The sequence below is a fragment of the Scleropages formosus genome, chromosome 8 (genome assembly GCF_900964775.1).
Source record: "Scleropages formosus chromosome 8, fSclFor1.1, whole genome shotgun sequence".
Taxonomy (NCBI): domain Eukaryota; kingdom Metazoa; phylum Chordata; class Actinopteri; order Osteoglossiformes; family Osteoglossidae; genus Scleropages; species Scleropages formosus.
In genome coordinates, this window is record NC_041813.1 from 8,241,007 (window position 1) to 8,266,671 (window position 25,665).

General features: G+C 42.6%; 1 protein-coding gene across 1 annotated transcript in view; it reads left to right on the top strand.

The window, feature by feature from the left end:
* Positions 1–25,665, top strand: part of pdzd8 (PDZ domain containing 8) — a 46,155-nt gene that overhangs the window by 14,820 nt on the left and 5,670 nt on the right. The window contains exons 2-3 of the mRNA XM_029254404.1: positions 2,836–2,961; positions 7,938–8,040. Of these exons, the coding sequence (XP_029110237.1) occupies positions 2,836–2,961; positions 7,938–8,040 (229 nt within the window). The remainder of the gene's footprint in view (positions 1–2,835; positions 2,962–7,937; positions 8,041–25,665) is intronic.

Below are 25,665 nucleotides of genomic sequence, written 5' to 3' on the forward strand. Positions count from 1 at the left end.
TATAAACAATTTGCTGTTGCCAAGATTATCTAGTTATTTCTCTAGGATTGTCCTGGAAATTTCTATTACGGTAGCAATTCATAATTTACTGCAGTATACAGGATTTTTTTTTTTTTTTTTTTTCTTCTCTTTAAGCTTGTCAAGCATTTATTATTAATGGATCTGTCTCGTCACTTGATTCTCAGGTGTTGAATTTTTTTTTTCTTCTTCCCTTTTGAGCACAGGGATAAATTTTGTTAGTTTCATTGAGGCTGGATCTAATTTTATCTGCTTGATTTTGAGCCCCTACCCCCCCTGACCACGAAAGGATTTTTCCATTTCAGACAGCTGCACATTTGAGACTGCAAAGTAAAACATAAAGTGAAATGTAGTTCAGAACAGCTGCAACAGAATAGTGTGTGCAGAGGCTGGTTTTCATAGTACTTTCTGGGGTTCATACAATGGCTTATGAAAATACCTTTTTTTTATAAACAATCATTTATTATTCAATAAAACATTATTTTTGCCCGTTACATTGTCATTTAACTTCCACATTGGCAATTTTATTCTGTCCATTGGCTTGAGTCAGATGTTTTGGAACACACACCCACTTGATCTCTCAAACCCAACATGTTTTTATCTCTTCAGTGGTCAGTGTGGCTATTTTATGGCTAAATCTGCTGTATTAATCTCTGTGTTACCCGGGAAACAGTGAATGATAAGAGTACGAGTAGGGTTCGAAAGGTGATGGTTTGGAATCCTCTCTTTTAATGTAGTCGCTAGATGTAGACAGTTTAACACAAGCATCTTTCATAAGAAAACCAGTTGCATACGTCCTGTCACATTAACAGTCCTAATCACAAGGTAAGTATAAAGCAGACCTGAAGCAGCAGACTTAGTTTTATTATTTAATTATTTAGGTAATGTTTTTCTTCAAAACGACTTGCAGCGTTAAACTACTTGTAGGTACTTACCCATTTATACAGCTGAGTATCTGTGCTCTAGCAAGTTACTATAGCAGGAGATGGGATTTGAACTTGGGTCGTGATGGAAATAAGTCATGTGATTATTAACCTAATTATTAAAGAAATGTAAATGGCATTAACCAAGTCTTACACTAGTTTTACACTAGCATGAGTAAAACCTTGATCTCGCAATCAAATGATGTAGCATCAAACATTGTTTAGTAGTGCTGTACAGAGCCATTTTTTTTGCCAAGTGAAAGACATAGGCAGTGATCTTGTGAACTTTGTTTTTAATGTGACATCAGTGAGTGGAATTTTCAAGAACCTCTCCATCAAGGATGTATTCAACTTGATGCCCTTTGGTTCCTGGACAGGCTCTGGACCACTGTGAACCTGCTTTGGATAAGAGGTTTCTGATAATGAATGAAATGATGATTGAAAAAGACAAGGTAGAAATACTTTTGTTTAAAAAGAATAGTATAAAATGTTTTTTTTTTTTTTTTTTTACCATTGTTATGCATACAACTACCTTTTATTTTAGTTTTTTAAAATTTTAGGCAAGATTTTTTTTTTTTTTTTTTTTTTTGTCCAGGAATGGGGGTACCATAATTGATGCCACGGGGAGTCTGGGTTACTTCCGCATTTCCCTTTTTTTAAAGGGGCTTTACAGTGTTCTTTTTCTTAATTATTTTTAAATTTGAAGTGCTTGGGTTGAAATACTGAATATAGTGTATATTGAAGAGACACATTTTGCTTGTAAAAGCCTGTATACCTTGCAACTGCTGGGGACTAAGGTTGAGTGGCCTTGGATCATGCATGATCCATCGCTAATTGAACTCTGACTTCTGTTCATCCTTTGCTCAAGTTTTCCTCTGATTGCCTTTTATATGTCTTACTATATTTATACAGACAGCTGGTAGCATAGTGGTTAGAGCTACTGCCTTTCGAGGTCACAGGTTCGAATCCCATCTCCAGCTGTAGTACCCTTGAGCAAGGTACTTACCCTAAAGTGTTCCAGTAAAATTGCCCAGTGGTATAAATGGATGAACTGTTGTAAACAGCTTAACATTGTAAGTTGCTTTGGAGAAAAGCATCAGCTAAATTAATAAATTTAAATGTATGTAAATATGTAGCTATTTATAGCTAATAGATAAATGAATATTGATGTCTGGTAACATTTCTTTTTGCATTATGTATGTACATCATGGACAGTTGGATATTTCAGACTGTAATCCCTGACAAAACTGAATCCTTAAGGAGAACGGTGGTGTGCTTACAGCTGGGTATGCACTTTGGCAAGACAACAAACAGTGAGCTGAAACTAAATACATTCGGGAGTGAGTGGGATGTTTTTCCTTCAATTTGGCCTTCCTGTAACTGACTAAGAGCTGTCTTAAATGTCATTGCTGCTATTGAATTGTGTGTAGTAGAATCAGCCAAGTAGCTAATAATGACCAGCAGGCTCTTTTCCTAATGCATCATCGAAACAATTGTTTCTTCAAATTATTTGTCACTTTTGGTATGTCAGCTAGGAAGAACAGTTTTCTTGTCTTTGAATGGAATTAAGTTAAAAATCTTTCTTTCAGTCGTTAAATGCTTGTGCCCTCACGTTTTACAAATTGTGGCTTACTTTTCTGCTGTCCCTTTTACTGTTTTTTTTTCTGTCGCTATGTAATTTTGGGAAATTCACGAATGCTTTGGTGTTTAGGTCAGTAAAATCCTGTGTTGGTAAACCTTGATCTTGTCTCTAAATTTAAATTGTGTATGCCTGGGAAATGTGTGCACAGCTTCACACAGGATGTGCTGTAGCTTTCTGTAATCTGACGGCTCCCTCTTCCTGTTTTTTTTTTTTTTTCTTTTTTTCCCCCCCCCCTTTTTCTTTACTCTCTAGATACAAGCCATTTTTCCCATTTCAAGTGCAGCCACCTTTGGCCATGACATGCGAACTGGACCTCTCCATTCAGGACACGCGACTGGTGGAGGGTCGGCTAAGGGTGTCCCTTGTTGAATGTAGCAGGTGGGCGTTTTATTTTCTCATCCTAAATGTGCTAGTTAATGGATGCTGCCAAGGGCTCCAGGTAGTGCCATGGTTAACAACATGAAGGTTTAACTTGAAGGCTCAAATCCCAGGAGAGACTCTGCCAGAGTAAGGCACTTAAACTGAACTGAGCCGGGACAAAAATCCCACTTTATAAGTCTCTTCAATTATAAGTAGCTTTTCATAATAGCATTGGCTCAGTAAAAATAATAAAGCTAACAGTAATAACAGTGACTATAATGTGTGGATCATTCCCTAGTGCTTTAAACATCTGAACCGAAGCTCAAAGGTGGAAATAGGTGGAATACCAGCCTCAGAAGGGAGATGTAAAATATGTGTCTGTCTGTCTGCGTATGTATGTGTACAAATTATCAGTGTGTCCTGAGCAGTTAGCTGTGTGTGTGTGTGTGTGTGTGTGTGTGTGTGTGTGAGAGAGAGAGAGAGAATGTGAATGTGCTTGCACTCTACTGTGTCTGTCAGCCCATATCCCCTGGCCCTCCCACATGTGACTGCACAAACTGCAGTCATCACAGTCCAAACTGCAACCCAAGCGCTGCACCTGCAGAAGTTGTTCTTCTCGTTTCCCAGCAACGAGCTCCATGGCTCATCGGTCACCCGGAGCAGAAGGAGCTCCGAAAATAATTCTGCAGGCTTTTCAGATGACCGTCCTGTGTGACATTGCAGACCCTGGGCTGCACACAGAACTTTGAAGGCCTCTGCACAGAGACTCAAGGGGATGGTTCCTTAGCCTAAGATGACTGGATGTGTGGTTTTCTGATAAGCAGTTTCCGTAGTCCCTGTTGCGATGACCTTCTGTGACAGCAAGTGTATTGCGGTAATGGATGTCTTCAGGTGGGCTGGCAAAATTACCGGCTAATGGGAACACGGGAGTCATTTATTGCTTCCACCCGTAGTCCTGCTGTAGCCAAGGGCTCTGTGCAGGAGAGTGTGAAATGAGAATCCGTCTCACCCAGAATATTTATATCTTCCGTATTCTTTACCTCCAAAGGGTTTTTAATTTTTTTCCCCGTTTGTGCTGCATAATTAGCTAGTTATTAGGAATTTAATTAAATTTTTTGACAAAGTTTTTCCCTGTTAATCCTTTCCATCACATAAGTTGTTCATTTCAAGGGTTCATTCAAACTTCAGGTGTTTTATTAACCAGTCATCTTGTGTATGCAGTGCAGCTACAGTGTTATCAGGGTTATGTATGTATTAGTCTTTAAAAAAGAAAAAAAGGCACGCAGTGTATGACACAACCAAGATGCTCTCCAAAAACACCATCTCATCATAGATCCTAATTTAAACCACTTTGTTCTCAGTGGTTATGTTACCTGAAGGTTTTTATTTTCCTCCCCTTACCAATTCAGTGATTTTTAATCTCCTGTAATTAATAGCAATGTCAGAGCATTCATGCCCTGTCTTTGTGGTAACCTCTCAGTTCTGTGTGTGTGTGTGCGTGTGTGCGCGTGGGCATGCATGCACGTGAATGTAGAGTGATGGGTTTGACCTGTGTCTAGGCCACAGTCCTTGGCGTGTTTAGGTGTAATCGACTGCAGGCCGCGCATTCGACCCTGGAGTCCCAAGTCACCAACACTGAAACAAAAGGGCGCGCTCTCGTCGGCCGATTTCATTACAAACCCTGGTAACCAAATCTGTACCGTGGCAATACTGGCTGCGAAGAGGGCCTTTTGTCCTTGGCGGCGTATCCCTTTTCTACCAGCTGTTGTGCCTCAACCTATCCTCCACTCTGGCTGCTTTTGATGGAATTAAATTTTAAATACTCGGTTTACCTATGTGGCCGGAAGGACATCCAGACACGAAACCAGTTGTAAGGTACCCCGTGCCGCTCTGACAGAGGGACCAACACACCGGTGGTGCAACTGACACGCTGCAGATGCCCGGGCAGGGCGGAGGAAGCGGAGGTTGTGCGTGCCCACAGCAACATGCACATTTCAGTAGCTGTATGCTAAAAAAAAAATCCTTTTACAATGAGGGAGATGGGAAATCCTTTTCAAAGGAGACAAAGATAACCCTCAGTTCTGCTTGGTCTGTCCTTTTTAGTCCTAGTAGTTATTTAAATCTTCATCCCCCTTAGCAGGAACAGCAGGTTCAATTTTAAATAGATGCTTAACAATGCAGTTTTATGCCCATGAACTAGTGGAAGGGCAAGAATGGTGAAGAAAGTGAAGTCACTTCTTGGCTTCCTGCCCTCTTCCTGTTCCTCATTGCCAGCTCCTGCGTGCCTTCCCCCCTTAGCGCTGCTGTCCATTTCGATGGAATTTATGCCAAAGTGATATCGACAAACTTTGCGATTTATATTGCAATCAGGAAGTGGTGATACATGTACAGGAGAAACATGTTTCCATGCTTAAAAAGGAAGATGATACATGCGATAAATGACTTTGACACCAAATGACAGCACGAATGTAGCAGCCATCCCCTGAGATACGTCCTTTCGAATTCGATTTTGAGCAGTTTCTTTAAAAAGCCCTACTGCCGTTTAAGACATTTCTTTTTGAGTTTACCGGGACCAAGCTTGGATTTCATGCACTTGCTGACAGCTGCACGGGGGGCGCGGCGGCGCAACGGGTTTGACCAGGTCCTGCTCTCCGGTGGGTCTGGGGTTCGAGACCTTCTTGGGGCGCCTTGCGATGGACTGGCGTCCCATCCTGGGTGCGTCCCCTCCAGCCTTGTGCCCTGTGTTGCCAGGTTAGGCTCCGGTTCGTCGCGACCCCGCTTGGGATAAGCAGTTTCAGACTGTGTGTGTGTGTGTGTGTGTGTGTGTGTGTGTGTGTGTGTGTGTGTGTGTACTGACAGCTGAGCAGCGGGACACATTAGCAGTCCCTTCTCCCCAAAGCCACATGCGGTGATTATCAACTGTTATTTAGCCGACACCTTTACGCAAAGTGACCTACAGTACGAGAGACTCTGCAGCTACGGTTAATCACCATCCTGTACAGAAGGGACATGTAGCACGTGCGCGCGCGCGCGCACACACACACACACTCTCTACAGGCAGTTTAGGCTCACCAGTTGATCTGAGCTATGTCTCTGGGAGGAAACCCCTGCTGGGGGGTTGAACCTGTGGTGCTGTGAGACACCAGTTCAGTTTGTGGTGATTGCTCGTTGTTTTTATACGTTTTCGTCTTTTTCTTTTTTTGCATTAAAGGCTGAAGTAATTCATACATACACAGTATCGTGTGTGTATGTCATGTTTGTGAGTGTGTAAGGTTTGTAGGAACTCAAAGTTGAACAAACGCAGGTAGACACATATACAGCAGTAGTAGTATTAATAAAAAAGCTATAAAGTATTATAGTTATTAGTCAAGGGAAGCTACCATGTTAAGCTGCATTGGCTAATGTTGGAAGCAGTTACTTCAATAGTTATTTTAATGGGATTTGGTGAAATTTTAGCATAAATGTGTCACGTTAGGGGCTTAGGAACACAAGTTGCAGCATTAAAACAATGTAATAATTATGTCTTGGGTTTTTCAGGAGGGCATGACTTGCTTAAGGTGATTAAAGGCTGTATTTGTTTTTAGTAGAGAGGAATCTGTCGTCTTTTGGAAAAATTTTGTGCCACCAGGTGGAGACAATGGTCTACTTGCGCTGCAGTGTGGGTGGGAAATGCTGCGGCCTCACATGAGGAACACCTTATGAGAACGCACATTGCAATTCAAAATACAAGTGTTGGTGACGTCAGATTTCACATGAGGAAAGCCCTTCACCCCGCCCCCCCCATATGGGGCCTGGCTTTTCCCAAGCATCTCAGCTGTCTTGTTGCCGTGCACTGGTTTTCAAGCATCTCTTAAAAATCTTGACTTTTTATCCTCCAATAATTCTAAGTCTAAAAGTTTTAAATTAAGTGCTAAAATTTGACCAACCAAAGGAAAGTGTTACTTAATGCATTTAGAAGCAGCTTCTTAAAACACTTTGCACAAAGGGTTAGGGTTACAATTCCAAAACAATTTACAGTACATATCAGAATTTTAAGAGATTACAAGAAAAGGAATAACAGAATAAAAACACAATTAAACAAAAAAAAATAAATAACTGAATCAGTCTTATTTATAATTAGATAACCAGTTATATTATTACTGGACTGTGGGAGGAAACTGGAGCACCTGTACCAAGCCTAGATGTCCATGTAGAGAATTAGATTTCCTCAGTGTTTAAAGATATGACTTTAGCGTGTTTGATACTGGAAAAATTTGTGAACCTTTTGTGGCTCAGAAATGTATTCGATTAGTAAAATTAAGAGTTCATTTTACAAGAATTTCCAAGCACATCTTCCAGAACAGGTCACACTCGTTATATGGGACAAGGTAACTTTCCAGACATGTTTGGTTCCGGAAGGAAGTGATGCGGGGCAGGCGGCATGGTGTCACAGCGGATTAGTGCTGCTGTCTCAGCGCCTGGGTGGTGCGAGAGGACGTGGGTTTGATCTCTGCTCAGTCTGTGTGGAGTTCGCATGTTCTCCCTGTGTCTGCGTGGGTTTCCTCCGGGTGCTCTGGTTTCCTCCCCCAGTCCAAAGACATGCTGTTCAGGTCCCCCATAGTGTGTGAGTGACACAGAGTGTGTTCCGCTGATGTATGGATGAGTGGCCGTGTAAGTAGTGTATCTAGCAGTGTATGTCACCGTGGTAAATAACACTACATAGAGTTTATTGGGAGTTGCTTCGGAGAAAAGCGTCTGCCAAATAAGTAAATTGAAACGTAGGTGAGAAACACTGAGATAGGCAGAGTCAAAGTTCCTTGTTTAAAATATCTTTCCGACAGCTGATGTGGGTGTTCTATTTGTGGTGTTGGGCTTCTAAAAAAATTTTTTCAATTAATTTGTCTAAACAAGACCAGGCCTCCTAGAATTGTTTCTACATGTAGTTAAGATCTGTAGTGTTTTTCCACCAGCATCGCTTGTCCTGCGCTAAGTGCCGCTCTCTTTCCCGCCGGCAGGCTCTTCATCCTGGGCTCGTACGAGATGGAGACCTACGTCCACTGCACCCTGGAGCTGAGCAGCCAGGAGTGGAAGGAGAAGACACGGAGCTCCATCAAGTCGGTCAGTTTCTTGGCGGGGCGGGGGGAGCCGTGACCGGAGCGGCACCGGGCCTGCTTCAAAACAGTGCCCGGGTGGCAAAGTGCTCTTAGTGCTTCATTACTGGCAGTAATGGAATTATGGTCAGTGTCCTGTTGGGGGCGTCATTGCTTCAGATGTCTGAGCTCATCTAGCTTCTGCTGAAGGTGCTTAATGAGTTTCCAAAATTTTATCACATTTCTCCATGCCTGTAAAATACCATTTAGCTCGAATGATAGCTGCCATGACCTTGTGGTAAGGTTATATGTTTCATTAATGTGGAATTTTCAAAATAAATGTACTGTTCTTTGTTCTTGATTTGTCTAATTACATGAGTTAATGTGCTGTGTAGCAAAGTGAAAAATCAGTAGGAAGTGGATTATTACACATGTTGACATGTCAGTGGCATTTTGAGACTTGAAGGACGTAGTAGACCACAGTGAAGCACTCTTGTAATTGCAGTAATTTTGAAATTATTAACATTTTACAACAGCCTATAAGGAAAAATTAGCGACTCTGCCATCGTCTAAAATGTCACGTCTAATTGCTTTTACTTTGTGACTTTCACCATTTTATAATCCTAATATTTTTCCAGCTTCATAAAGAAATGCCATTTTCTCGGCATTAAGCATTTTGATGTGTGATCAGTCTTTTTTTTTTTTTTTTTTTTTTTTTTTTTTTCCTCACTTTCTCTCAACTGTGTTTGCTGCTGCTGCTTTCTTTTTCCACTGGAGGGCAGTGAGCCAATGGGAGAGCATTGTAGCCTAGGAAACAGATCTGTTACTCTCAGAACACAATGACATGTTCATCACTTCATATTTAATTCAAATACAATATCTTTATCAAGAAATATCTCTGGGGAATAACTCCATCAACAGGATTGTGAGGCGTGTCTTCTCATTATGCGTGTTAACTGGTACATCTACAGGTGCATCTGTCCCTGTTACTTCAGCCAGGTGGACATCCGCAGAGCACAACTGGTTCGTGGGGCAGATTGCTAAATTAAGAAGACACCCAGACATGACGAGGGATCTTCTTAGGGTTGGCACTGTCTCACAATCCTGCTCCCCTCTCCATACTTGGACATGTTACCGTGGATTACAGCCCAACCAAGAGTTTTGCTAAAAGGTTATCCCAGAACCTTGCTGCGGGTTGCGTACTGTAGTATTGTGACTGTTCCTTGTTTCAGTGGAGTGAATCCCACTGACATTTTTGACCTTGTAGGATAGAGGCAGAGTTGAGTTGAAACGTGAAGCGTCTGCGCGTGCCGCTGTGGTGCATTTACACTCATTTTACTGCCATTTCTCCTTCACTGTCTCTTTCTTCAAAAAGCAGAGGCTGCCCGAAGTATTGCTGTACCACCCAAACTTTCTGAAGGCAGCTGAAACACCTACTCAATTTCTGAATAGACCTCATGAGATGATCTCAAGGGAACTAGAGGTGAATAGCAAGCTTTTAAAAATTTAAAGGCACCTCTTTCCAGACTTCCTTTTGTCTGTGGTGGAAAATGAAGAAAATTTTTTTTTTTTTTTTTTTTTTTTTTTTTTTTTTTTTTTTTAAAATGTATAATCGTCTCAGCATTGCAAGTGACACAACACCTAACTGTCTGGTGTGTTATTTCCTGGTCTTCACCACCAGTTTTAAAAGCACCGAGTGCTGTATGTAACATGTCCAGTGGTGCCAAATTCGGGAACCGTTTTTGGCTTGGAGTGTGCAACTTTGACACAGGTAGCACCCGATGAGTGTGTTGATGATGTGTACGGATGGCAGAAGAGGGGGGTCCTTGAGCCCGCGCTCTTGATTGTATTAATATTCAGAGACTTTGGTGGGCTAAACAATTCCCTACTGGCATTTGGGCTGTTTTATCAGCCTTTTTCAGTCTGGGCCCCAGCAGGACTTCTGAGCAAGGATTAGAGTTGATACCATCTCGAAAAGGTCACTCTCTCCCTTTATTCCACAGTGCTGCAGCATCTACACTCGCTCCGCACTTAAGCCAACCGCAGGCTCCCGGCACACTCGCGCGTTAATGGCTGTCATGCCATTTGAGGGCGCGGTATTAAAACTGAGACCTGCTCCCTAATCACAAACGGACCACTCAACACTGCTCAGCACTTCCTAGGGCTGGAGAATCAGTCAATAATGAGACCTTCGTTCGGAAACCACTACTAATCTGTTGTATGGAGGTGGGGAAATTTCTTACTATTTACACATGTAGGCAAACGAAAGTGTGACACAGTACTTCGGAGTGTTAATTGTGTTTTAAGCGATGAAGGAAAAGTTCTTGGTTGGTGAACATTATTATTAACTTACGGGCCACAATGTTATGGTAGCCCATTTCTGCCTTCTTTAAGGTTGGAGAAATAAATACTTTGATATAGTTTGTCTCCCGTCCACCGATGCCTAATGATGCGACTTTTATTGCTTTCTAGTTATTGCAAACTGCAGATGTTTGTCTGTCAGGCTCAGACTCATTCAGTGCAAGAACAGCGTGCAGACGAGATGGGTGCTCACCTCTTTGTGCACTCTGACAGTGCTTTTGTGTGGCGTTGTTTTGATCAGCCCGCATACATCAGCACCCTAGGCGGAAATCTCTCTGCTGGGGTTAATTGCGGCACTTTAAAATAGGCCTGCTCCTATCGTGCTCCGTTCACCCTTTGCATGTGGACAAACTGCATGTGATCGCTTGTTTCGGGCTGTCTTCTTTGGACCCCTTGGCTTATTTCACGGTGTTAATGTGGTCTCCACTCTTCTGTTCGGACTAGCTGTGTGTTGTGCCGATGGTACGGTATAGTAAACTGTATGTTGCCTTAAACATGTAGGATGGAACATGTCGCTTGTTGGAGTCTTAAAACGCCATGGAGTAATGTGGCATGAAGCTAAATCCTTTTAATTTGTTGCAACACCCAACAATGCGTTGATGTTTCTACATTTAGACATGTAGAAAAGATTAGCAGTAATTTTTTTTTGATAATTAGCACCCTTTGGCACGCTGCGTTATTTATACTTTTACGGGAAGAGTGCAGCGACAATGGTTAACATTAAGCTACTTGGAATTTATCTTGTTAGGTGACACTTGATACAGATGTATAGCAGTTTATCTGTTCCTTCAGTTGGTTTTCTTCAGCATTTTAACTGCAAATTCACTTCCCTTTACATTCATTCCATTAAAATAGCAAACCGAATTGTTTTTAAATGTCTGTTTGCCAACTTGCGCAAGTTGCATTACTTCACTTGTGCATACATGTACCACCACAGTGAATTCAAAGTTTGCATATTATACAGTTAGTGTAAATCACATCAGTTGCCAAATAAAGTAAGGCACAAAGATGGTTCTTTACAGGTGACTTTTATATTAAGTAATTTAGAAGTCTTCTGTTATGTTTCTGTTTCTCTTTCTTAGTGATACTGCTCGTCAAGAGCAGCTTTTCTTCTATCCTGGTTGTCTATTCCATGCGTCTAGTCTCTGCTCCAAAGACTTTGTACACCTTCATGCATGCGTGCAGAGCTAGAGATCAGGAAGAAACCTACCGGTGTGGTATATTTAGCCCTTTTCCATGAGAAGAGCAAAGTGATTTTTATTACCGGATATGGGGGTGTATTGTCTGCTTTGCCCTCCAGTCCTGTTTGCACATCTGCCTTTCTGATTCCATTATTTGTTTCCAACTTAATGCTTCTTGACAGCAGGCAGTCTTCTTCAGTTGGGTTGTTGGACCACAACAGAGAGCTCTGCTGGTGTGTATTGGAGAAGCAAATCAGTGTGCTGGTTACAGGATTCCTATGACAGGCTCTCAAATATTCTGTTCATCTTAGTTTTGCCCAGGTTGAGTGAATTCAGGTAGATTAATCCAGCCCTGGAATTAACTGCTTCCACTTATTTACACTCCACTGGGCCAAGAGCTGCCCAAAGAAAGTTCAAAGTGGCCGGACTAACATTGCATATGCTTACGTGATGAAACGGTCAACAATCGGAATTGGAGGTTGATGGTGACATTTGTTATTTTTGGTACTTTTGTGTTTTAATTTCAATGTAGTTTGAAGGTAGTAAAAAATTGAGGCATTTCCATGAGAAGGGATGGTGGCCCATCCTGGGTATACCCTGCTGTGTTCCCAGTGCCTGCTGGACAAATGGGTGCTGATAATATGTGAAAGTGTTATGTAGTATTTTTTCATTTATCTACATTTCGTTTAATGGTGGTAGGTAGCTGCGTGTTACCTGGGGAAAACACTGTGTGCCAACAGGGCTGTGTGAACAACGCTGCAATTTGTTTACCGGTGCGGGTATTTTTAAATTTAAGGTTTTTAAGATGTATTATTTTATGTATTTTCCTCTATATTTGCCTAACTTTTTGAATTTAGCTTCTCATCTGTTTTATTTCTTTCTTTGACTCTAAATCATTTCGATTGATCTCTGTATGATACATGTGCTGTATAAGTAAAATTGCCTTGCTTCATAGCTTTATCCAAGGTTTTTTAAAATACCCTATTCTGTGAATAAATGTAGGGACATCTGTACTATGTAACTCTTCCTTATTATGACTTAATGGTGAAAGTGACTTTGAGTTAAGAACAAATCGAGTTATGAACAGACATCTGGCCACTGTTTAAGTTGAGAAGCCATCTACATTTACATTTATTCATTTAGCAGACACTTTTGTCCAAAGCGACATGCATCTCAGCAGAAGTACAATTTATGCATTAGATTAAGAGAAGGAGACATAGCTGCAGACCTGAAAGTCTGAAGCAAAGCTAGTTTGTTACCTACTGCTTGCTGCACCGAGGTTCATCGATCGAGTAGGTGCATAAAACACAGGATAGACAAATCCCGATACCCACCCATCATCTGAGACTATTTCTTCAAAAATTTGAACTTAAACCTGTTTCTTGTGACGGAGACTGCTTTACGTAACTTGATTAATGATGTGAGGTACCAATAAATTGAATTTATGTGAATCTGGTGGATGCTTGGGGACAGTCGGGCCGGCGGCTGCAGATATTTTGTACTCTTTGCGTGGTCCAAAAACATCAGATGGGACTTTCCCCCGCATTAGTGGCAATTTCAGCGTGTTGTACTTTAGTGTTTTGTCTCATGAGTAGTTAAAAAAAGAGGCGTTCACAAATAAACAGCTGTCCCACGGCAGCAGTCTTGATCGTTGCGTCCCTCCTCAGGCCATTAGAACGCTGGAAAGGAGGATTTCGCATCGAGGTCAGGTGCTAAAACCTAAGGCCCTTGCATTCAGCAGTTCAGGGGTCAGTGCTGTCTTTTGGTGTTCTCCACAGTGTGGCCCCTTGTGCTCGATGACAGGGAGGAGAGGCTCTGCCTCGTGCATCTTGGAGCATTTGGGCCCCGAGGGAAAGGTCTCCCATCTTGGTGAACGTGTAATTTTTGGCCTGGTTGCTGTATCCCTGTGCTCCCCTGCCTGCTGTGCCACACAAGAGCACGTGCGCACACACACACAGGTGTGCACACACTCACTCACTCACTCAAAGATGCACAATGACTTGCACATATGGACACACAATGATTTGCAGACAAAAATACACAACGTGTATGCGCACACATGCACAGTGACACTCACGGCCACTCCTATAGATAGATATTTCAGCAACACAAAGCATTGTGTAATGCGTAAGGATATATTTGATCATTTCATTTCATTTATTTTCATGACTTTTGCTTGTTGCCTTCTCAGGTTTCTTCAACTTTTGATAAAGTAGGACGTCACATTCGCTGCCTCTTTTCCACACGAAGGTGAGGAGGTGTACTTCGACAGGCCTGTTGCGTATCTTCTCTCCTAAGACCAGAGGACTCGTATTGTTCAGCTGCTCTTCCGGCTCCCCCCTCCGTTTTGTTTTTCCTCACCTTTTCTGCCGGCTCTCGGCACATACGACACAATGCGACAGGCTCGGTGCTGCGCTCGGCACCACAGCCGTGGGTGTTTGATGTTCCCGACCATGTTTACCGAGCCTTTCTGCTTTTGTTATTCGCTCTCCATACCACAGCGAGCTGGTGTTCTGCTAACAGTTGTGATGGAGTAGAAATGGTAGGTACAACAAGATTAGTTTGCTAACGGGCATTTAAACTGTAATGGAGCCCTCGCATAAATAAATTTGTTTGTTTACGTAAAGGCACAGTACTTTTCTGACTTCACTCTGACACACACTCTTCATTCTGTTTCACAATCTACGGGTCCCTGTTCCACACCAGTAGTGTTCACTGTCTCCTGGTATGAGTTAGTATATTCCAGTATATTTTTGTTGTTCTTGGAGTGCACTTGGATTTTCAATGATATTTTCTGAAAGGGGGGGGGGGACTTGCTCTCATAAATCTTCGTTTATTGTCGCTCTATTTTATTTTTCATTCTTTCCCAGCTTTTCTCTATCAGCTGCTGAGCAGAGTACTCCGGCTTGATTTCTTATTTAAAGAGAAGCACATATGAAACTCTGGATGTGAGGGCCTGGAATTTTAGACAGAAACAAACTGATCTTAATAAAACTTCATCCTTTATTCATGTCTTATTCATGGTTTCAGCCTCCAACACAAGTTAAGGATCTTCAGATGCCTCTGAGTGGCTCTTGAAGTTTCAGTTATATGGATGCATTAGTGATTAACCACATTATATCTGAGAAATAATATTAGGTCTTTAGTATAATCCCCTAAAAACAGATTTTCAAAGCAGCTTTTAAAGCAACACAAAAAATACTGACTAAAGTATGCATCACTTAGCTGGTGTTCTCCCTCCCCCCCCCGCTTTATGTGAAGAAATAATATGCTACTCAGATTCCATTTAGTGATTTGTGGAAATTGCAGATTGAGCATAAGAGGCCCAGACTTTTTTTGTTTGTGCACATTTCTGTATTGGCGATAGATGGTTTTGAAGGAATCGCGCCTCGGACTGATTTGCCGGACTTCACAGCGCGTGACGGACAGCAGCGCCCACCACATTACTGACTTCCTGCCATTTCTCAGGAGCGTCTCCCAGATGCCACTGCCTGGGCTGCTCATTAAAGCCCAATTACTTCCCATCACTCCCTGCTGCCGGTCCAAATTGTTCTGCATGTCACAGGGGCTTGTATTGCGGGGGGGGGGAGGAATATCAGAGAAAAAAGCTGTTTTGGTATGATGGTTGATGGTTGATCTTAAATGCAAAACCTTATGGGTGTGGAATGAGAGAGGAAGGTGATTTTAGATACCCTGTATACATTTCAGAATTTTCTGAGGATATTAATTTTACTTGAGCTAACATTTCTAGCCCCAACCGTGTAGAGAGTCTAACTGATCTCTGTAGCTGTTTTCATGGTTTCTTTGTACCATGTGAGGGTTCCAAACAATTCCTTCCTATACGGTCACTCTTCATTTATGAGTAATAAATATATATATATATATATATATATATATATATATATATATATAGTCACAGTTCCTTCATAGACACTCTAAGTAGTCTATAAATTTGCTGTAAAACAGATTGACCTAAACTCACACACACAGTCTGCAACCACTTGTCCCAAGCGGGGTCGCGGCAAGCCGGAGCCTAACCCGGCAACACAGGGCGCAAGGCTGGAGGGGGAGGGGACACACCCAGGAAAGGATGCCAGTCCACTGCAGGGAACCCCAAGCGGGACTCAAACCCCAGACCCACCAGAGAGCAGGACCCGGCCAAACCCGCTGCGCCACCGCACCCCAACCTGAATTCAGCTTGTGTATTTATTTATTTGAGTATTTTCTCAAAAGCCACTGACAACGTTGGGTTTCTGTACTAACCTGCATACAACCTGGTTTGTCCGGCTATGTAAATGGGTCATTTTCACCAGATCGATTCAGGCACATATACAAGAGCTGGTGAGATTTGAACACAGGTCCTTCAGTTGAAGGACTACAGCTGTAATCAGTACAATGTGCCGCTTGCCATTTCTATTACTTATGTTTTCACTATGCACAGATGAACCTTTTGGCTCTAGAAATGGGTTGACAAAAACTGCTATGAAAGATTGCTTTACAGGGCCACTGCGCGCTGCCTCATTATTGACAAAACCTGTGGCTTTTCCCACCAGTCAAATGAATACATGTCCAAGGCTTGCATTCACATGGAAGTTGTGCTTTTTTTTTTTTTTTTTTTTTTTTCCTCCCCCCTTCTCCTTGACCTGGCATACAAAAAAAAAAAGACTCATTCCCACCCCAGTATAACTGACAGTCCTCAGGTTTGGATTTATAAAAAAAAAAAAAAAAAAATCAAATATCAACCTGATAAGGGGAAATGTGCCATTGCTTTTAAACGGCAATATGGAAGTTTTTTTTTTTTTTAAACGTTTATCTTGTTTGTTGAAAACTGAGCAAACGTAATGGAAATGAGGCCTAATACTTTGAGGTGAATAACAATGAAGGAGGAATAAAGGTCTGAGCGTGACATGGGTGCTTTAAAGAACGAGAGCCGTGTGTGTGCAAGTGCAAATTAGAAAGGACAAGAGCACCTTTTTATTCTCCAGGTCTCCATAACAACTTCTTTGTGCTCCGTTTTCAAATGTCCTCCATCATAAGCAATTGCCGACATGAAAATTCATGTGACTGTAGATGGAAAGAAAGCTCTAATTTAGACTTCAATGGGGATTTTTTTTTTTTTTATGGAAAAACAACAGAAGACTTGTTGATCCAACTGTTAGATTTCACTGGGCATAAAGCTGAAAATATATCACTCTGTGCTTGTTTTCTTTTTTCCGCATGCAGTAAGCCTTCAGAAATATGATTTACAAGAAGGTAATTGCGCTTTAATAGGTCAACACAATTTAGAGTCTTGAGTCACCGCAGGTGTTGAATTGAAATCAATTTTAATTTCTGTTGCCATTTCCCACTGTTACGATTTGTTGTAATCTTAATATGTTAATACGGAAATGTCAGAATGGATGGCGCTGCTGTTGTGAGGTTTATTAATTATCGTTGGACAACTGCAAAAAAGAATAGGACACATCTGGGTTATTGGAAGACTGTCGTCAAGTTTTCTCTCGGATTAAAATACATTTTCAGCAAAATTAAACCTGGATCATAGAGATTTTGATGGAATGTTAAGTGTTCTTAAATTCTAACTTGCTGTGAAACGTCCCAACTTTTTTCAGGTATAATCGTCCACGTTACTTTGACTTCAACTTCAACAAGGTTTTAGTGTTAAAACAGGTTGTAGTGTTTTGAAGATCCATCCTGCATTCACTGGACTGTTGTTTTACAAATGTTCCAGTAATTGTACCAATAAAACGTGTGGAATAAATGACTTGTAAGAATAATCCTGTACAGTCAGAATCACTGCAAGATTTTTGCTCGGCTCAGAACAACGAAGGAGATGAATGTGGTCGTAGACTAAAGCCGAGCCGTCCCATCACTCAGAGCGACACGTTTCGTTCGGACCTAATTCGCTTACATTTGCAATCATGGCGATCAGCCTGGAAGTGGGCCGTACAGAACCGCTCGCCTCTGGGCGCCCAGCACCAGGCTGCAACTAATTGGAGATGGCAGCAAGCTGCAGTCTGGTAGCCTGGCAGGGACTCGTGCCCTATAACTGCACACAAATGGATCTGACATGTGGTATTAGATTCGATTACTGGGCAGGCAGTGACAGGGCGCTGACTCCTCGGGCCAGGACCAGCACGCGCCCTGCAAAGCATGGCCCGATCCGGCCCGCTGGGGTCAGGGCCACCGATGACAGAGGGCCGTTCAGATGGTAGCGTGGTGGGGTACGTGGGGGAGTGGTAGTTATTAAGGTATTTTGTCTTTTTTGGGTTTCTTTTTCTTTAATTTTGGAAAATCTGTGTTGCTCAAGCAGTCTTATTAATGAACCGCTGGCAAAGTCTCCACTCGAATCGGATCACTGAATATCTGGTGCTTTCAAATGAGAAATATTTGGCGGTGTTTCACAGTTAAACATTTTGGATTAATGTAAATATTCCAATAACATTGTTTGTTACTCTCCATAAAATTGTTTGAGCATGGAGATCTTTTCCTGCGTTTTGCAAATGTCCTGCTCGTCTCAAACGGTGGCATCGTTTCGTATAGCCTGGATCATTTGTATTTTTGCTCCACAAAATAAGGTGAGGAACAAGTGAACACTGATGTTATTGCACCTTCGCTTTAAGTCACCTTTAGAGTTGCGATTATCTGTGTTTAATTGAAATGTACAACAAAATATATTCCAGCAGGCGATCGCTCCTCGTTGCTGTCTCCGGTCGCGATGCTTGCGGACCTTCCTCCCCCTTGGGCAGTTTAAATTGAAAGGTTACACATTCAAATCCCGAAAGACAATGTGCTGTTTATAGCTGTGAGCTCGACACTTAACCCAAGATTAACCTCAGATGAAACATCAAACTGTAGAAATGAACTGTAACTGAACTGCAGATGAGTAAGTCCGTCCTCGAAGCTTGTAGGGAATTAAGTAATGTAACGCTGTGCTAGATTGTAGTCCCACTTGTGTAGCACTTATGCCTTCTCTTTGTTTCTGCACACCGATTTTTCTTTCATTTCACTGTCCAGTGATGGGGGAAAATAAAAGAAAAGCTGTATGGCTTTGATCTGGACATTTCCCTCTATAGCTGTGCACGCTTCTGGTTTTCCCAGGCGAGGACGTTGCCTGCTTTCATGGTCGATGTTAACGAGATTAGGGAGTAGTTCAACGTCTGCTCTGAAACGGGTTTAACATGAAAATAATGTTATCAAATGTTGTGAAAGGGGAATGGTGCCACAACAACGCTTAAGACCTAATAATGTCTTCTTGCATAGGCCTCCACTGATCATTGATCATTTTTCGTGTTCCCCGTGTTGACCTGGGTTCGAGTCCCACCCTCGCCACACCAGCTGCCTGCTTTGAACACATATTAGCCTGTGCTCCCTGGGTCGTCCGTTCCGGTATCGTATGGAATGAGGTGAGCTCTTACGTCCAGGGTAATTTTTGAGTAACAAGGGCTCCAAAATATAGGGGAAAATAAACGGTTTCTTGATATTGTTGACCAATTTTACGGTTTTAAGACGATTGGTTGTGGTCTTTTGATTGTCAGGCATATTAGGGGCGGTTTTAAAAACAGCCCTTCTTAGACTAAGAAATCCCAATTAGTCTTGTGATTAATGACGTCCGGATGTCATTGTCTGCATGTGATGTATTAAGGTTTAAGTTATACAGGGGTTTTACTTGATATCCTGTACGCATTTTTGCACCGTGTTTACCGCATGCCCTCTCACTTTCTTTCCCCATTTAATCTTGTTCCGCTAACTGATTGTCCGCCATTCAAGGCATGTCTTAGTATATACTAAGGTTTTCAGCACTAATATCACTGGAGGAAACTGTCTGGTCTTATCAATACAAAACATTTATTGGATAAATAGGCATTCAAATGCTCGAAGGTGACAAGTTCGTATAATTTAACTGACCATTGCAATGTTTTGTTCAGCAAAGTGAGCAAGCATAAGGACAGAGAAGTGCACGAGAAAGCCATTATAGTATTCAATATCTCAGGATACGGACACAATTCAGCTTTCGGGTGTATATAGTAGTGCTTGAAAGTATGTAAAGTATACAGGGATGGTCATTATTCTTGTATAAAATATTAAAATAAACTTATGAATAGTTACCCGATTCTACTTACCTACTTGGTTTAACCAATGCAACTTGGGATTCACTTATTTTTTGCATATTTTTCAGTTTTTCTACTACATCTATCAGATCAGAGGAGAATGACTGCTTCTCATGAAATAACCATCTTGTGGTAAAACTAAGGGACACAAGGGATTCGCATACTTTCACGCGCCAGTGCATTAACGTGACCGAACCACTGGACCGACTTGGACGTCGTTCTGCTCTTTTCATTTTGCTGGCCTGATGCGTCCAGTGCTCCTCCAGCGCAAGGAGCGTCTGCTGCAGTAACTACGTGCTCGTGACCGCTTGCGTCCGAGGTCGTGCTGTGTGGGGGATGGTCTTCACGTGCATGATATGCAAATAAAGCCACATCCGGGTAAGGCAGAGCGCGTCAGATTCTCTTCGGTAACAGGTGTATACACGGTGCAGCTGTCCTCACGACACAATGCCTTCAATGGGCTTCTTTCAACACGCACTCGCACATGGGATCGTGCGTAGCCCTAAATTGAGATCGTCACGTCGACCAGCCTTCCGTATCACTCGCCACGTTCTCTTGCTGTTCTTCCTTTTGCTGTACGGCCGATTCGCTCCCACCGAAGCGGCCTTGTCCGTCACGGCAGTCTGTCTCTTCGATTGTCCGGCACGATCGGATATGTCCGCGCATTTTGTTCAAAGGCATTGTTAGCTTAGCAGAGCGCACAGTGGCGCTGGGGTGGGGGAGGCGAGGGGAGAAGAAGCATCACGATTGTGTTGCTTGAAATAAAGGACTTGATGTCGCTTTGGCTTGCGATCGTATTTGAGCGATGTGGAATCGAGCTGTAATAGCGCCATTTGTCAAAGCGTTGTCAGGCGGGCTCCTGTTCCGTCACCTCCCTTCTTGTGCAGCCGTGGAAGTAATAAAGCACAGAATGACGAGGGAAGGTTGTGGGTGGGTCCGCCTGTGTGCTTTGGCGCTTTATTAATGTCCATTTTTTTTGTATATTTGTACCCAAAAATTTTTAGCCCCCCCCCAGATTTTCACTTGTTCAAAGGCATCGTTTAACATTAACATGTAGACATTTACGTTTTGTCAAAAGCAGCAACGTGCCCCAGGGCCCTGTGGGTTCTAATTTTGTTGTTTTGTTGTCTCCATTTCAGTCGTAATAGGTTGAAGAAAACATCCCCGTGACCTGGTCCGTTACAGCACCCCGTTTGCTTCTGAAATGGCGATTGCTCCATGCTGGCCAAATAGAGTTAAGTCGGAGTAATCTGATCAATACCCTGAATATTCCTCTGGGGAGCTGTGGGCAGGGGTTGGTGTGCGGCGCTGGAGGATTGAGAACAATGGGCTGCCATTGCCGCTGAAAGTCGCGTGAAGGAAAACAGTGCTGGTGTAAATTGTTTCGGGCTGAACCACGGGTCCGAGCCGAGAGCTTCCGTTTACCTGCTCCCCGGCATTATTGGCTTCGATAAATGCAGCGCTCCCATTTCCGTAATTGCCCTTTAGTCATCGTTCATGCTTGCAAATGGGCTATAATCATGGCCTGTTGCTTGCCTTCAAAAATGCCAAGAAGGTCCGTCTCTCTCCGCACGGACAGCCGTGCAGTGCCACCAGGAGATGGGTGTGGCTCCAGGGGGTGTGTAGCTGTGCGTCGTGGTCTCGGACCCCCGATCTGGTTGTGTCGTGTACTCTCGGGCCCGGGTGTGCGAACAGCCCTCTGAAGGGTTGTTGGGGAGGTGCAGGAGCTCAGCTCTCCAGCAGCAGTGAGAAAGCGCCAAGTGATTTTTGATGCGAGTGACCGCTTCTCCATGTTTTCCCTTTACTGCGTTTATTTCTCTATTAAAGCAATAAATCGGATGCTGATGTTGAGAGTATCATTTATTTAAACACCATCTGGATTTGTCACCTTCACATTAAGTTCTGTTTAATGTTTTGACACCCAGATTGTTCCTATGTCAAATGTGTAGGGGGTTAGGGTTGGTGTCATCGATGTCGAGTCATGGCGACCACTTGCGTTTTCCAAGTTCAGCGAGGGTACGGAAGTGATGTACCGCCACCTTCTTCCACATATCTTTGGGCTGTAAGGGGAAATCTATGTGAACTCAAGGAGAACATGCAAACTCCACACAGGCTGAGTGGGAATTGATCTCCAGGTTTGGTACCTGCTGCACCACTGTGCCCTGAAGGAAATGTGTAGTTGCTCATGGTAATTGTGGCAGACTAAGGAAAGGGAATGATTTGATCTCTACCCACCAGAAGGCTTCTGCTTCAGAGTATTCTTTTTTTTTTTGTGCTCTTCTTAACTGGGCAGATACAGGAGTGACTGGTTTCACAAGCTTTTGCTTATATTTGAGGATTCACTTGTACACTCGTACCCCGAGCGATTCGGCGAAGTCCCTCTGTGCTTATTAGAGGCTGAGAACCTGAGATGAAAGCAAAGTTCAGATCACAGTGTTCTTTTCCTCTTCCATCCGCTGCCCCCAGCTGCCCAGCTCAAAGGAGCATTGCGGTCGTAATTGTGGCTGCGTGTCTGATTCGGCCAACACGCGTTCTTACTGACGCCCGATTGCCGTATTTTACTTGCCTATTTATTTGCATGTGCGTCATGAGTTGTTTACCGGGAGTCACCCAGAGTGTGTTGAGCTGGAGGATGACTCTGCTGCTTGGAGACTGTCCCCCGTTCTGCAAAACGGCTTCTGTCCCCTGTGTTTCACATTAACTTCACCCCCCACGATACGTGCTACAACCGATGTTCTGGAAACGACCATAAGGCCGGTACGCTCTAAACACGCGCTAACTGGAAGGGTTCGTATAGGTCGTACGTGTGAAGGGATGCAAGCCACATCTGCCCCCACACCCAGCCCCTGGCCCGAGTTTTCACCGTGTTCTCGGCGCACGGTGCTGATGGCAGACTCCAGCCCTGCAGCAGCATCCTCAGTGAAATGGGACTTTAATGTCGTAAATAGAAAGGGCCGTGCACTCTCTATTGGACATAAAGAACATTGTGGGGGCCGTCGGTGGCCGAATGTTTGGTCATTTTGCTGGATTTGATCTCCAATAACCCAGAAGCTGTTGTCCTCCGAGGGACTGTCCCTGGAAGAATACGGGTTTACTGCCCTTCGCCCGTCTTCGGTTTCTGTGGCTCTGCACCAAACTGGTCTTGGTGACATGTCCTCTAAATTGAGCCGCCTTTTTTCACCACTTCCGTCTGTAGCCTTTTTATAAACATTTTGTAAATAATAAAATTACCACTGTACGGATATCAGTTCAGGATGTTTATTTCGGTATTCCAGTTATATGCGGTGTACGTATGCTGTATAACGTTGAAGTACATCGGTCTCATGCAACAAGGTTCATTTGTGCAACATAATCACCCCTTCAGACAAATTCCTGTTGTGTGGAGGTTGAGCTGCCGTTATTTCTTACGGGGGAAAATAATTGGTTGAAATGGATGAAAAATTATTTGTAACGTCTAACATTTCTTTATCATTTCCTCTTTTCTTAATGTCTTTTATACTTTTAAACCTTTTCAGGAGACATTACAAATAAATGTTTGACGTTAAATGATTTTCATTTGATCACAGGGTTAAGGCTTTCTTCGTGTTTGCAGTTATTGCTTTCAAGGTAATAAAGTTAATTTACTAGTTTTCGCCAGGAAATAGCCAGATTGACACCACCGGGGGAGAAAATATTTTGTGTTTGACACACCAATATCTCTGTGTCCATGTCCCAAAGTGTCTGATACAAGCATATGATATGAAACAATGGAACAAAATAATAAATTTAATATGGAGAAAATGCCGATGCACTGAACACTCTACTAATCCTGCGAAAAAAGGGTCTATATTTTCGTAAGCTCTTGCAGTAGTTGCTGTTGTACGTGACACTGTTATACGATTGAGTGTATTTACTAATTGAAAGATTCTGTCACTCATAGTATGTTGATACAAATGTCACGCCATTTTCATTACTGTCTGGTAATACCTTGGTCATCACTGCGGTCATTACCGCATCCTCCGAAACATGTTTCGCCATTACCGTTTGAACGGTCATCGCTGTTCTTCCTGCTTCCTTTGGTTTGTGTGCCTTGAATGTCGCCATTTCTTTCATTCTCTGCAGTCACATTATGCTTAGTTTGGTGTTTATCACTCCTTCGTGTTCCCAAGACCTTATGTTTACTTAATAGCACTCAGAGTTTGAAAGCAACTCTCTCCTTGCCACTTTGTATGCATTGTCTCCTCTTTCAATGCCCTCTTAATAAAATGGGTGCCCTCTCCAAGGATTGCCGTGAATGACGGTAGCGTTATTACAGTTATTTGTCTCCAGCAGGATTCTGGGACTTTTTTGTCTTGTGTTCTCCGCTGAAGCCCTTGCGGTCTGTGTTTTGTCCAAAAGTTGGACCTGTGGATATTTTAAACTTTGATGGACAGTTCATACAAGAACTCGCCAGTTCACCTTGCTGACACAACATGGGATTGGAAGTAATTACACTAATTCAGGCCCCCAAAAAAAGATTTATGGTGGTCTGCTGAGATGGAAGACAGGTGACTGGCAATCAAACAGGTGTATGATGGGATATGTGACTTGAGCATAGTATACGACGACAGTGATTGTGACTGCAAGCATACGGCAGGGTGGAAATTAACTGTAATTACAGGCCTCCTCAGGTTCAGTAATTACCACATCCTTTTGTCATCATCTAAGCCTGGCATGCAATGCCTCAGTTTTTTTTTTTTTTTTTTTTTCTTCCTCTCCCTTCTTCATACTGCTCTTAAAGAAACCTTTTGCTGTGCTCAGACTTCACGAAATCTCACGTTTTCATGAACATTATAACTAACTCTAAAGCAGTGCCTAGACTTTTCTGTAGCCTGGATAGATTTTATTTACTAAGTTACTGTGTCTGGTTTTCGGCTTTAATTTCTGCATCTTTATTTTTACTGCGTTTGCAAGCCAGAGAACAGCCAGGGGTATGAGAATGTTCTTAAGCGGTCAAACAAATGTTAATCCTCTTTAAAAGCATCTGACATGTTAAAGGTTATGAGTCTGGTTTTAGGATGGCTGTGTTCCACAGTTCGGTCACCTGTGAAACTGGGTGACCCCTGTGGGGTGGGCAAAGATGAAATTATTTCATTTAGAGGAAATGGTGTGATTGAGAGGAACCAAGTAAGAGTTTCTCATACATGTAGGCATGTAGTGAGAATTTTCACCTTTAGCAAGTTGTCAAAATGGGTTATTGAAGAAAACAACACAAAAATGGCTCTAGCTCCCAGTAAACTGTAATCTACCCTCAAGACGATTAGTATAATTTAATAGATTTATGTGGTCAAAACACCAAATGAAGTCTCATTAAGTTTTTTTTTTATTTGAAGTCCTCTGTGTACAGTACCTTCTGAATAGATCTTTGCTCTTACACCTCTGGTGATGGGAGATATTCACGAATGAGGCTGATTTGTGCCTTTAAGATGTAACTTTTCTTTTTTTAAATGACGGTTGGATCAGATGTATCATGGACGTTATGACAGCAGTGCTCTTGTTGCATTTGCACACCTGTTATGGAGCGATCCCCTCAACCATTTATTCAAGGTTTTCTCTCACAAGCCTTAATCTGACGCACATTGTAGGATTTCTTTGTACCGTGTGCCTTTTCAGAAACATGCTGTCAGAATGATGAAATGTTCTGGAGTGGATTGGAGGGATGGAGAGGCCATCAGGCAGAGGAAGGGGGACACTGTAGCCTGAACCTTCTCTGCAATAACACTTCGTGGTGAAAGTATGCAGGTGAAAGTAAAAGAAAGCCAAACAGCCTCTTTCTTCATCCTGTTTCACCATAATTTAAGCCTGCACTGGCTTAGACCCATGGAGTTCAGCAGCATGTTGGGAGAGTGGATGAGCCTCCTCTATACCCTGATCTCCAGGTCTGGTCTGTGCTATAGCAGATCCTCACCTCCATCTTTACCAAAGGCTGCAGAAATATTTTTTTTTTTTTTTTTTTTTTTTTTTTTTTTTTTTTTTTTTAAAATA